Source organism: Grampus griseus (genome assembly GCF_964374135.1).
Source record: "Grampus griseus genome assembly, chromosome: X".
NCBI classification, from domain to species: Eukaryota; Metazoa; Chordata; class Mammalia; order Artiodactyla; family Delphinidae; genus Grampus; species Grampus griseus.
In genome coordinates, this window is record NC_138999.1 from 102,055,142 (window position 1) to 102,068,113 (window position 12,972).

Consider the following 12,972-nt stretch of genomic DNA (forward strand, 5'->3'; position numbering starts at 1 on the left):
CCAAATTAAAGAACAAGTAAAAAGATCATTATTCATTCACTGCCATTCCCTCTGAAGATAAATGATGCTAAATGATAATGTTATGACCGCTGAAGAGCCATCGAGGGCTACCTTCACTCCTCTCGGCGTTAATTTGCTCCTTTGACGGCACCGAATTGAAGTTGCAATCGAACTGTAGAAATGTCTGTCCTTGGATAAGGAAGTTTTGCAAGCACATTGTTTTACCAACCTTCAGAATCTGGATGTTTTGTGTTTCCAAAGTTTGCCAACACACCTGCAACACACACACACACTTAGATCTATGCTTTATCCTTTGGCAAGAGAAACAAGGTTTTGCATTTGACCTTGCTCGTGCTCCGAAGTGTTGCTCTCTTGCTCTGTAGTTGCTAACTACATAGCTACATTTGGTCTGAAATCTTCTTCTTGCACATTTTTATTGTGAGTAAGAGTTTCCTGATCTAAGAGACCTTCAAAACATTTGAAAATATAAAGAACTAGCGTGGTTGTTTCCTAAATAGCTTCCGTAGTCAATGTGCTCCTGACTGTTATGTCTGGTATAGTAATTATCAGAATTCAGCATGAAATCTTCAGAATTCTCATATCTTTTAAACCTCCTTGCATCCTGGTTATATTCTGACTTCCGTGGAGCCTCTCTTCTTTTGGGAAAATCCCCCAAATAGGAAGCATTAGCACTTTTTGATGATGTTATTGGCACATGAAAGGGCCTATAGTTCACTTTCTGGTTAAATGTACTATCACTAAACTGCATCCTCTTTCTTGTGACAGTGTCTAATTGATCACTGGCACTGGATTCGTGGTGGTAGCTTTTATCAAATAAGTATTTGGGGGCCAATATTTCACTCTTTTTGCTGTTGCTCTTCTCATCTCTAATAGAATTGTTTTCACCCTCAAGCCATGAACATCTCAGTTCATAATTGGACCTCTTGCCTGGTTTCCTAAGCTCGTATTTAGAGTATTTTTCCTCCTCATGTTTCCACTCTGAATACAAGGTTTGCTGACCTGACCTAATTTCTGGATCGCAAGTGATGATTTCATCAGTGTCAAGAGATCCCTCTTCTGGGGAGCTATCATATGTGGCCACAGATTTCTCTTTCTCCTCTTTGTTTATACTAAGGATTTCACTGAAACATTCAGAATCACTGCTAATTTCCTCTAAGAAATCTGTCAACCTCAAATCGAAGTCTGCTGACCTGTTGGGCGAGGAAACTTGGCTTTGACTTGTGGATATGGAATCTTGGACCTGGTAAGCATGAGTCTGCTCCAACAGATGGCTCTTTCCAAAAGCTGGGGATGGCCGATCACCAGCTTCACATACTGTGTCCTTGCAATGATGTTTAAACCCCTTAAACATTCTACACTCTTTGGCATAATCCACTTTTCCCCTCTTTTGTGGTTTATGCTCAGGATCCTGAGTACAAATCTTTGTGCAGGAATCGTCTTCTTGCACCTGTTCTCTCCTATCTACGTTTTGCATTTGGCTCAAACTGGTTAAATGACGCTTATGTTTTCTCAAATTGATTTGAAATCCACTTCCTTTCGCGTGGACGGCCCTGTGCCACTGACATGTGCTTGTCATGTGACTTGGTTCTAGGCAGATACGGGCATATTTTGGAGTGTGATAATAGTTAAGAAGATAGTCAATAAATTCATCTGTTTCATAGATCTTCTGTTTCCTGCCATGGTCTCTCTCAACTAATCTGGAAGAATAGGATTTATTAGAACCATGGTAGTCTTCTTTCGCAAGAGATTGACCTTGAATCATGGCAATTTGCAAAGAATTCCCATCAGGGAGCAAACTGTGATTGTATTCACTGGTTAATAATTTTCCAGTTCTCTCTTTTCTAGCTGAATATCTTAATTTTTTTTCCCCAAGGTAGTGGGAAGATTTACGTAAGTGAGCCGTAGCTCTTTCCTTCATTTTTTGTTTTCGCTTGTTATCTGACTTGGAAACCTGATATCTTGGCATTTCCTCCTGATTTTGAAGATACTGAGTGTTTAACTCTTCTTTCTTCAGAGCTCCCAGTGTGGTCCCCGGAGCACGATTAGCTTTGGAGACTGCAACATCTACCTCCCGTGGGTTAAATTGTATAGACCCCTTCAAAGAAAAAGGTTAAAAATCTCACATGAAAAACTAAACAGACTAAAATTTTCAAAGAAAATTGGGCTTTCTAGCATTGTTCTGAAGAGGTTTCTAACTACACCTAGGATAGATTGAAATTAGGAACAATATCACACTGAAGAAACAGGAGGTGCTAAATTAAATGTCTCGGTCTAACAGGAGCTGCTTTCTTTAGGTCTGTGCCCGTCTTTATGTTAGAAGGCACCCCGGTTTACATACCTTCAAAAGCACATGACCCTTCGTATACCCAGACAAAACTATAAATGCAAATCAAAACTACAATGAGATATCATCTCACACCACTCAGAATGGCCATCATCAAAAAATCTAGAAACAATAAATGCTGGAGAGGGTGTGGAGAAAAGGGAACACTCTTGCACTGCTGGTGGGAATGTGAATTGGTTCAGCCACTATGGAGAACAGTATGGAGGTTCCTTAAAAAACTACAAATAGAACTACCATATGACCCAGCAATCCAACTACTGGGCATATACCCTGAGAAAACCAAAATTCAGAAAGAGTCATGTACCAAAATGTTCATTGCAGCTCTATTTACAATAGCCAGGATATGGAAACAACCTAAGTGCCCATCATCGGATGAATGGATAAAGAAGATGTGGCACATATATACAATGGAATATTACTCAGCCATAAAAAGAAACGAAATTGAGCTATTTGTAATGAGGTGGATAGACCTAGAGTCTGTCATACAGAGTGAAGTAAGTCAGAAAGAAAAAGACAAATACTGTATGCTAACACATATATATAGAATTTAAGAAGAAAAAAAAATGTCATGAAGAACCTAGGGGTAAGACAGGAATAAAGACACAGACCTACTGGAGAATGGACTTGAGGATATGGGGAGGGAGAAGGGTGAGCTGTGACAGGGCGAGAGAGGGTCATGGACATATACACACTCACTAAAAAACGTAAGGTAGATAGCTAGTGGGAAGCAGCCGCATGGCACAGGGATATCATCTCGGTGCTTTGTGACCACCTGGAGGGGTGGGATAGGGAGGGTGGGAGGGAGGGAGATGCAAGAGGGAAGAGATATGGGAACATATGTATATGTATAACTGATTCACTTTGTTATAAAGCAGAAACTAACATATCTTTGTAAAGCAATTATACCCCAATAAAGATGTTAAACAAAAAAGATACATGCACCCCTATGTTTATAGCAGCACTATTTACAAAGCCAAATCATGGAAACAACCTAAATGTCCATTGACAGATGAATGGATAAAGAAGATGTGGCACATATATACAATGGAATACTACTCGGCCACAAAAAAGAACAAAATAATGCCATTTGCAGCAACATGGATGCAACTAGAGATTTTCATACCAAGTCAGAAAGAGAGACAAATACCATATGATATCACTCATATGTGGAATCTAAAATACAGCACAAACAAACCATCTACAAAACAGAAAGAGACTCACAGACATAGAGGACAGACTTGTGGTTGCCAAGGGGGCGGGGGGTGGAGGAGGGAAGGACTGGGAATGTGGGCTTAGCAGATATGAAATATTATATATAGGATGGATAAACAACAAGGTCCCACTGTATAGCACAGGGAACTAGATTCAATATCATGTGATAAACCATAATGGAAAAGAATATTTAAAAAAAGAACGTCTGTATGTATATAACTGAGTCCCTTTGGTGCACAGCAGAGATTACCACAACACTGTAAATCAGCTATACTTCAATTTAAAAAAATTTTTTTTAAAGCACATGATCCTTTTTCCTTTGTTCACAAATGGATGAGTCTACTTACTGTTCCACGTATTGTGCTAGGGGCTGGGGACATGAAGAGGCATAAGAAATGCTCTAGAGCCCTCCCTGGGGCTACAGTCCTAGAACAAGAAAAGACTGATGGGTGAAATGTGTGTCTAAAAGGGTCAGCTGCCTTTGAAAAAGATAAACAAAGGGCTTTCTGGGCTATAGTCCAGCCTCTTCCCATGGATTGCAGAGGGGCGTGACCCTGAGCTGCCCACCTCACCCGCCCCAGTTGGAAACAAGACAGCAAGTAGAAAATATGGCTGTGACAGTGGTTCTCTCTGTGGTGCTCTCTGCTCTGCACGACTGCAGGGCAGGTGAAAGGTCCTGCACATGGGCCCTACCTCGCTGGGAGAGCTTGTACTGAGCTCCCACTGACACCTGGCACAAATCAGGGCACAGAGCTTACCCAGGACTTGGAATTAGAACCTGCGGACTGCATAATCAGTGTAAGGTATTGATGAGGCCAAGAATTAGGCACCACACATATTTAAAGAGAGAAATTCTTCAAGAGGCGTCACCCTTGGCAGTCATTAAGGTAAACTAAAAAAGATCAAGCTCACCTTATAGTAAAGGGAAATGTGAGGTTTTTCTGATCCTGATTTCATGCAGTTTGATTGGCCACACCAATGAGAACAAAAAGCTGAGATGGCAAATACACATAAAATTAGCTCTATCTAAAATGAATGCCACGGGACCTCCCTGGTGGTACAGTGGTTAAGAATCCGCCTGACAATGCAGGGGACACGGGTTCGAGTCCTGGTCTGGGAAGATCCCACATGCCATGGAGCAACTAAGCCCACGTGCCACAACTACTGAGCCTGTGCTCTAGAGCCTGAGAGCCACAACTACTGAGCCTGCGTGCCACAACTACTGAAGCCCGCACACCTAGAGCCCGTGCTCCGCAACGAGAAGCCACTGCAATGAGAAGCACATGCACCACAACGAAGAGCAGCCCCCGCTCGCCGCAACTAGAGAAAGCCCGTGTGCAGCAACAAAGACCCAACTCAGCCAAAAATAAAGAAATAAAATAAATAAATTAAAAAAAAATAAAACGAATGCCATTCACTTTTCATATTTAAGAACACTGAATATGGCTTTTTAAATAAACACTTTGGGAGGCCTTTCTGGCCTTTACTCTGGGACATCTGCTGAGTCTGGTTATCTTTAGGAGGTCAGTAAGTGGGAGAACAAAAAACTTCCGAAACTGAAACTCTCCAAGCAAAACAATTGGCCTGTGATGTGAGACATTCCTTAGCAAATAGTTTAAGACTAGACTAAGGGACTTCCCTGGTGGTGCAGTGGTTAAGAATACACCTGCCAATGCAGGAGACACAGATTCGAGCCCTGGTCCAGAAAGATCCCACATGCCACGGAGCAACTAAGCCCATGTGCCACAACTACTGAGCCTGCGCTCTAGAGCCTGCGAGCCACAACTACTGAGCCTACGCGCCACAACTACTGAGCCTGAGCTCTAGAGCCCACAAGCCACAACTACTGAGCCTGCGTGACACAACTACTGAAGCCCACATGCATGGAGCCCGTGCTCTGCAGTAAGAGAAGCCACCACGATGAGAAGCCCGCACACCACAACACAGTCATCCCCGCTCGCGACAACTAGAGAAAACCCACGCACAGCAACAAAGACCCAACACAGCCAAAAATAAATAAATAAATAGTTTTAAAAAGGACTAGACTAACAGGAGCTTGCTCCACCAAGGTCTCTGTTCAAGGTTCTCCCTTCGCATCCAAACCTGTCACAGATGAATGGCCAATGAAAATTAATGGAGGACTACAAACCCAACACCCCCATCACCCATTTCTTCCCCCATGCATTTTTTGTTACCTCAATTAGGAACTTACAAAAGTAGATGCATGAGCTATATCGCCCCGGGTGAAACCATCCTAAAGTTTAGAAACACAAAGTGTGTGTGTGCCCGATGGTTGGGGGGGGGTGGGGAAGGGGGTGTGAGACCCAACGCCTTCAGAAAATCTGGGTATCCCTTTGGTAAATGCACAATTGGGGTTATTAGAGAACAGCCTATTGAAAATAAACCCCAATGAATACAGTGAGCCTTCCATGTGTGCTGTTTAAAGGATAGGCCATCGTTTAAAAGTAAAGGTCATGGGCTTCCCTGGTGATGCAGTGGTTGGGAGTCCGCCTACCGATGCAGGGGACACGGGTTCGTGCCCCGGCCCGGGAGGATCCCACATGCCGCGGAGCGGCTGGGTCCGTGAGCCGTGGCCGCTGAGCCTGCGCGTCTGGAGCCTGTGCTCCGCAACGGGAGAGGCCACAACAGTGAGAGGCCTGCGTACCGCAAAAAAAAAAAAAAAAAAAAGTAAAGGTCGTGTCTCAGAAAGGTCAGTACCTACCCAAAGCGAGGAACAATGGGGCAAGGGCCTTATTGCGATTTTCCTCAGGAGCGCCCGCAGCAGGCGGAGGGCCTCCAGCCGCCTCCTGGCCAGCAGGCCCTTCCTCTCTTCCCAGTCCTCGGAAGAGCTGGGCCCCTGACGGGCCTCCGCTTTGGCACTGTCCTTCTGTCTCCTTTGCCGGTGTCTGTCTCTTTCCTTCAGGGCGTGCCTCCTGACTCTGGCCTTTCTCCTCTTTTCCTGGGCTTTCCTCTCCTCCTCTTTTCTCTTTCTGGATAATGATTAACAGAGTCAACCCTTCAGAAGGTATTTATCAGTCATTTGCCGCCCTTCCCACTCCCGTCCCCCTGCCAGGGCCCGACAGCGCATAACTAAGTTGATGAGTTAGAAACAGGTATAGGAGACCTCATGCAGAGAGTATTAAAAAAAAGAAGAAGAAAGCAACCGAATTCAAAGGAGAGGCCTCTAGCCTCCACCTTCTCAAACCATCAGCAGGGGCTACTGGATCCAGCTTTCACAGCGAAGATTCCTTTTCTCTTGAGATCAAAACCTTCCGTGAGTTGGTGGCACAGGGGCAAATGACAGTAAGTCAAGGCCTCAGAAAATAAAGGTGAGAACTGGTCTTTGGTGCAGACTACTTAACAGAGTACACCACCATAAAGAGACTGGCTTAGAAGCACACGGCCTTATTGTTCTGCCATTTTCCGAAAATTTCAGCTGTTTTGGGTAGGCCCTCATGGAAACATGGAAAAGGAGGGAGAAAAGGACAGTGGCCTGAGGGAGGGCTTAGCCAAAAACTGGAGGATTAGCTAAACTGCATGGTCAATCTGGAAATCTGGGGGGAATCGTTACCTTGACTGGGCTCAGCGTCTGGCCAGGTTTCACAGACGTGACCTCAAGCAACTCCTGGCACTCCGCCAGCCAAAAAAAGTGAGAGGAAGATGGAAGGGTACTCTTAAACTCCTCTTTTGAATGGCTATAATTGGCATAAAAGACTGGAAGAATAAACATGCAAGGGGAGGAGCCGGGAGGTAAAACTGGTTTTGGGAGCCCTGTGGCTCTGGACCATTTGTCCCTTCTTAGCAAACCTTTGGTGATCCAATAGCCCTTTCTAGTCTCAAGCTCCTAAACTGGGGAACGATGATAAACTCAAAGAAGTAAATACAGAGGCTCCTCAGATTCACAGAAAGAACTTGGGCCCATGAGAAAAATAGTCTCAACAAATCCATGCCTTCTGGCCTGTGGGTTAGAATGATTATTGATCATTTTATGGAAGAAAATCTTTTCCAGACCTAAAAAGAATTTTTCCCCAAAATTTCAATTGATAGGTAAGGTAAAATTTGGTAAATTTAGGTAAACTGCTAGAATTTTCACTCTAAAATTTCCTGGTCTTTTTTTTTTTTTTTAATGACCATTTCCTCCCAGACATCTTAATCTGGCTGGTCCCACAATTCTTCATTACTTGTTCTTCCTGACAAGCATACTTTTTAAGTCTCTTGCTTTCAACTGCTTTCTCTTTTGGTTTTGTAACAGCACAGTGGAAAGACGGTACCAATTTCTCCTCCCCGCAGCCATTCACCTGAAGGGATTAATCCATAAATCAAAAGTTTAAAAAAACCCTCTTCATTGAAGTTGGTCTCCTCACCTTTCAGCCTCTTCCTCTTCTCTCTTCTTTTTTTTCCTTTCTTCCTCCAGCTCTTGTAATTTCAGCCTTTCTTGATTTCTCCTCCTTATAGCTCCTTCACTGAAGTGTTTGGTTGTATCAAACATAACCTGCCCCCAAACAATTCAAAGTTTCATTAGAAAAGGTTGCCCGCTGGCTGGGTGTGTCGAAGGCCAGAGAGATAAAACTAATTTGTACGTGGCAGTGCCAAACCAAATGAATTAAAAATGCCTTCTCTGCATCCCAGCACCCAGACTGTTCCACTGCTTCTCAGTTACCTGCCAAACAGTCCTTGTGGGGCTCTAGAATTTTCTTTGGCAGAACCCTTGAGGAGCTCACTTGACAGCCATAGGCGGCATCACAGTGCCATGATGGATGCAAGTTCTAAGGGATGTGAGTATATTGCCTCTGGTTTGTTATAGTGATTAACTGAGTTAACGTATTTTTTAATCACCAGAGACAAAAAGAGTCCAAAAATGGGTGAGAGGAGGGTGGGAGAGCAAAGATGTAAGAAAATTGACCAAATGAGATACAAGATCTGACTACAGTGATTATTAAACAACTTTGCAAATCTCTAAATAAAGTGGAAGTCAGATTGAGGTGCTACAAATAAACTTGCCTAAAAAATAAATGGAGGCAGAAGTAGCTATTTAAATATGCATGAGTGATAAACACCAAATTCACCATCATGGTTACCTTTGAGGGGAGGGAGGGGCCTGAGACTGAGGATGGTACACAGAGGGGAGCATGTTCTCATATCACTGGTAATGCTTTATTTTTTAAGCTGGGCAGTGGTACATGGGCGGTCATTATAGTATTTGCTATATCTTTTGTCGGACTGAATAGCTCATAATTTTCAAATATATATTTTAACCCACATACACACACACACACACACACACACACACACACACACACACACACGAAGCTACCGAAGCTGAAAGTCCAAATTCACACTAAAGACTGATTTAGAGAAAAAGGAGGGTTTAGCTGCATCTTTTCTTCTGCCGGATTAAGGCTTCAAGAAGGAGGTGACCAGGCATTCAGACAGTGATGAAGTGACATGCCTGCATAGACAGGCTGACTCTGAAAGGAAAGGATCCAGGTTTGTTGGGATTTTGTTTCAGCAATTTACCTGACAGACAACAGGAACATATAATAAATTGTGACCCCAGTAGCAAAGAGGGAGTAAACTGCTCTCCTCGTGGTTTCAAGCTGCATGTTGCCCTCTCTCCTGGCAACCTGTCAAATGGAATAAGTATCTGAGATACTTCCATAAGGACCATGAAGAATCCTTTGATGCCCCCAAGAAGCTGGGGCAGAGCCCCAGACTATAACAACCATCGTTTTCAAACCACAGATGGCAGCATGGCTGATAGCAGAAGAATGTTCAAATCAGGATGATATTTTTTCCCCTAATCATCCATTGATTAACGATAACACAAATCTTTACATTAGCTATTGATCAGAGCCTACTGGGGTCTAAGGAAATTTGTTGCAGATGCTTCCTCCTAGCTTTTACTCAGGACCACCTGAACAGTGGGAAATTTTGTTTAAACCCCCCTGGCTGTTCCTTACCTTAATGTTACATGCCAGAGCTTTCCCATCATCTCCTTTAAGCATCAGCTTCATCCCGCGGAGGGACTCCATGGCCTTTACAAAGTCAGTTGACTCCTGGTACTGTATAAAGGCCTCGAACGTCTGCAAGCCGAAGCTGAACCCCCCAAAGCTCCCACCAGTCATGACTTCTCGGTAGGGGTCGAGCATCGGAATATCCACATTCTTGATCTTCCCAAAACTTTCAAAGACCACCCGAAGGATCTCTTCACACGGCTTCTCCCCGCTGGAACCTTTAGGTGCAAACCACTTGCAGGGCAGGCCTTCGAAGTATATGGAATCTGGGCTCTTATCGTGGTCCTGCTCTTCAGACCCGTCAGCCAACGGTGCCCCCTTTTCTTTGTGGAAGTGTTCCCACTCCCCCTGGGCATCTGTGGCCACTACTCTCAAGTCTGTTTTCAAACCGCTTAGCTTGATGATCTTCCCGTGTAACTTGGCCTTCAGGATCTGAACCAAACTTCTAGTTTCAGCCTCCCCCTCAAATCGGATGAAGTCCTTAGTGCTCTTGGAGAGCCGCACTGTGGTGAACTGGTCAGGACAAATCAGGCTCTTCAGCTGGTCAAGAACTTCCCAGTTAGAGAAGGGCCTCATGGGTTCCGTGCTCTCAGGGAGCAATACATTGATCATCAACTTTGCTATGGGCTTGAGGTAGAGGTGCTGAGCCGCACAGAGCTCCGTTGCCTCTGAATTATCATACACCATCGTGACCGTCATGGTATCTGCGGGAAACCTTAGAGGGCGAAAGGGAACATTTTGATACAAATGGAGCAAAACGCAGATTTAGATTTTGAATGCTGCCATTTGCTGGACTTAGGTCAAATTGATAGGGGAACGTATACTATCGGGAGAATTAAGACAACAGCTTACATTTGTTTAATGTGTTTTAGAGGTTTCAAAGAGTTTCCAAAGACTGTGTCTCAGTTCCCCTAACTGTAAAATAGAAATAATAGGATTTCAGGAAGGAGTAAATGAGTGAGTACAGGAAATCCTTAGAATAGTGCCCAGCACACAGGAAGTTCTCAATCAACATAAGCTATGGCTATTATTTTTTTATTTTATTTTATTTTTTTTGTGGTACGCAGGCCTCTCACTGTTGTGGCCTCTCCCGTTGCGGAACACAGGCTCCGGACGCGCAGGCTCAGCGGCCATGGCTCACGGGCCCAGCCGCTCCGCGGCATGTGGGATCTTCCCGGACCGGGGCACGAACCCGTGTCCCCTGCATCGGCAGGCGGACTCTCAACCACTGCGCCACCAGGGAAGTCCTATGGCTATTACTTATACTACTTTGTCTCATTTGGTTCCTGAAGCAACCTGTGAGTAGGTATTTTCATGCCTGTTTTAGAGATGGGGAAATTCAGATGGATTCAGGAAAATTAAACGACTTGCCCATATATTGACACTCCAAGATTCCAAATCTCCAGTCTATTGTACAACTGAGCTCAAATGTAAAGTCCCAGAAAAACCTGCTGGGGATGGCACAGAAACGGGGCCGGGGTAAAATACACGTAGCACATTCATGAACACACACCCGGCTGACAGTTCTAACCCAGGTACCTGATCTAGCATCCTTCGTCCAGGCTGCTTTCCAAGTCTCACACGGACATATCTACTCTCATTCCTCCAGTCTGTCGACTTTCACTAAATTGAACTCTAAGATCAAGGGAAGAGAAGACAGCCTCTCCTAGTGAGTGACAAAGAGAATCTGCTCTCTACTTCGGGACTGGAGTACTGCAAAAAAAAAAAGGCCACCAAAAGCAGTATCTTATATTAGGTTCTAGAAATCCTTATGTTAGCAACACTGAACTGGGATGATATGAGAATAAACATGTGCTCCTTCTCCAAAAACATTATCTAAAGAGCATAATGAAGACAAAATCCAGTCCATTTGCTGCAATTTGCAACATAAATAAGAGTCAACACTAAACTCCTTTAGGAGAAAAATTAATTTGATATTCAATTAAGATATACTGAACCCCCAAATTTATCTGTAATCAAGAGGTATTTATTTATACAACCTAATTTAAAGCAAGGCTTTAAAAAATATTCCAGAAAAAATATTCACAAAATAGTTAATCACTTCAAAGTAACCAGTTTGTCATGCTCTCCATTTATTCCAGTGATACTGCTTTTGTTTTAAACACTTTGGAATGCTTCGCTTGGATTGATTTCAAAGTCTGAGCTACATTCTTTTAAATAGCCTTGATGGAGGCCAATTTTGAAATTCTTTTATTGTGTATTTGATATTTCAAAATCATCAAAAATTATCTAGAATCAAGAATGCTGGATAGGGGGCTTTCCTGGTGGCGCAGTGCTTGGGAGTTCGCCTGCTGGTGCAGGGGACGCGGGTTCGTGTCCCGGTCCGGGAAGACCCCACATACCGCGGAGTGGCTGGGCCCGTGAGCCATGGCCGCTGAGCCTGCGCGTCCAGAGCCTGTGCTCCGCAACGGGAGAGGCCACAACAGTGGGAGGCCCGCGTACCAAAAAAGAAAAAAAAAAAAAAAAGAATGCTGGATAAAATGAACGACTATAAAGAACAAACTGACTTTTTAATTGGTTCCTAAGTCCCCTTACAAGGAGATTCTGAGAAAGGCTCTAATTATTTTTTTTTAATTAGTGCGTACATTGCTGGAACAGGTATAAAGCTTTGAAAGATGGCAAGTTTGAAGGACAATATTGACTGTTGTAGTATAACAGTTGCAAAAATGATCCTAATATTCCACCCCTCCCTGTATCCACACCCTTTGTAATGTGACTTTGAGTTGTTGCTATCAAGAGATAGAGTCTATTTTTCCCCAGCCCTTGAATTTGAGACGGCCTTTTTTTTCCCTAACAGAATGTGGCAGAAGTGTCCAAGTGCTAGTTCTAAGACGAGGTGTCAAGTGGCCCTCACTCTCCTGGAATCCTGCCATACCATGAGGACAATCCTGGGCTAGCCTGCTTGAGGATGAAAGGCCACATGAAAAAGCCCTCTTGTGACAGATGAGCTGTCCTAGACCAGCCAGCCCCCAGCCAACCCACCAACTGATGGCTGACACCTGAGCAAACCCTGTCAAGATCAGATGCAGCCACCACAGATCAGCAGAACAGTCCTGAGAACCTATAGACTTGTGAGAAATAATAAATGGTTTTTGTTTAAGCCACTAAGTTTGGGGATGGTTTATTATACGACAACAGCTAACTGATACAAACATCTAAATTTTAATTAGTTTCAAGATACACAATCCCATTTAATAGTTTTTACACAAATAAATAAAAATTACAAAAACCCATTCCTGGGAGAGTTTTGGGAAGAAAGAAAAACTAGGCACCTTCGTATCTTGCTAGAGATAGTGAAAATTAATTACATCTTTTTTTAGAATAACTTGGCAAAACAAACCAAGAACCATAAAATATGTT

At 43.7% G+C, this 12,972-nt stretch overlaps 1 protein-coding gene across 1 annotated transcript; it reads right to left on the bottom strand.

Moving 5' to 3' along the window:
* Nucleotides 1-469: 469 nt before the first annotated feature.
* On the bottom strand, nucleotides 470-10,290 carry LOC309839555 (A-kinase anchor protein 17B-like; the record flags this gene model as incomplete). The annotated part of the gene is made up of 4 exons (XM_082681343.1): nucleotides 470-2,116; nucleotides 6,300-6,567; nucleotides 7,942-8,069; nucleotides 9,538-10,290. The coding sequence occupies 4 exons, from the start codon at nucleotides 10,288-10,290 to the stop codon at nucleotides 470-472; spliced, it is 2,796 nt and encodes a 931-aa protein (XP_082537469.1).
* Nucleotides 10,291-12,972: the final 2,682 nt, after the last annotated feature.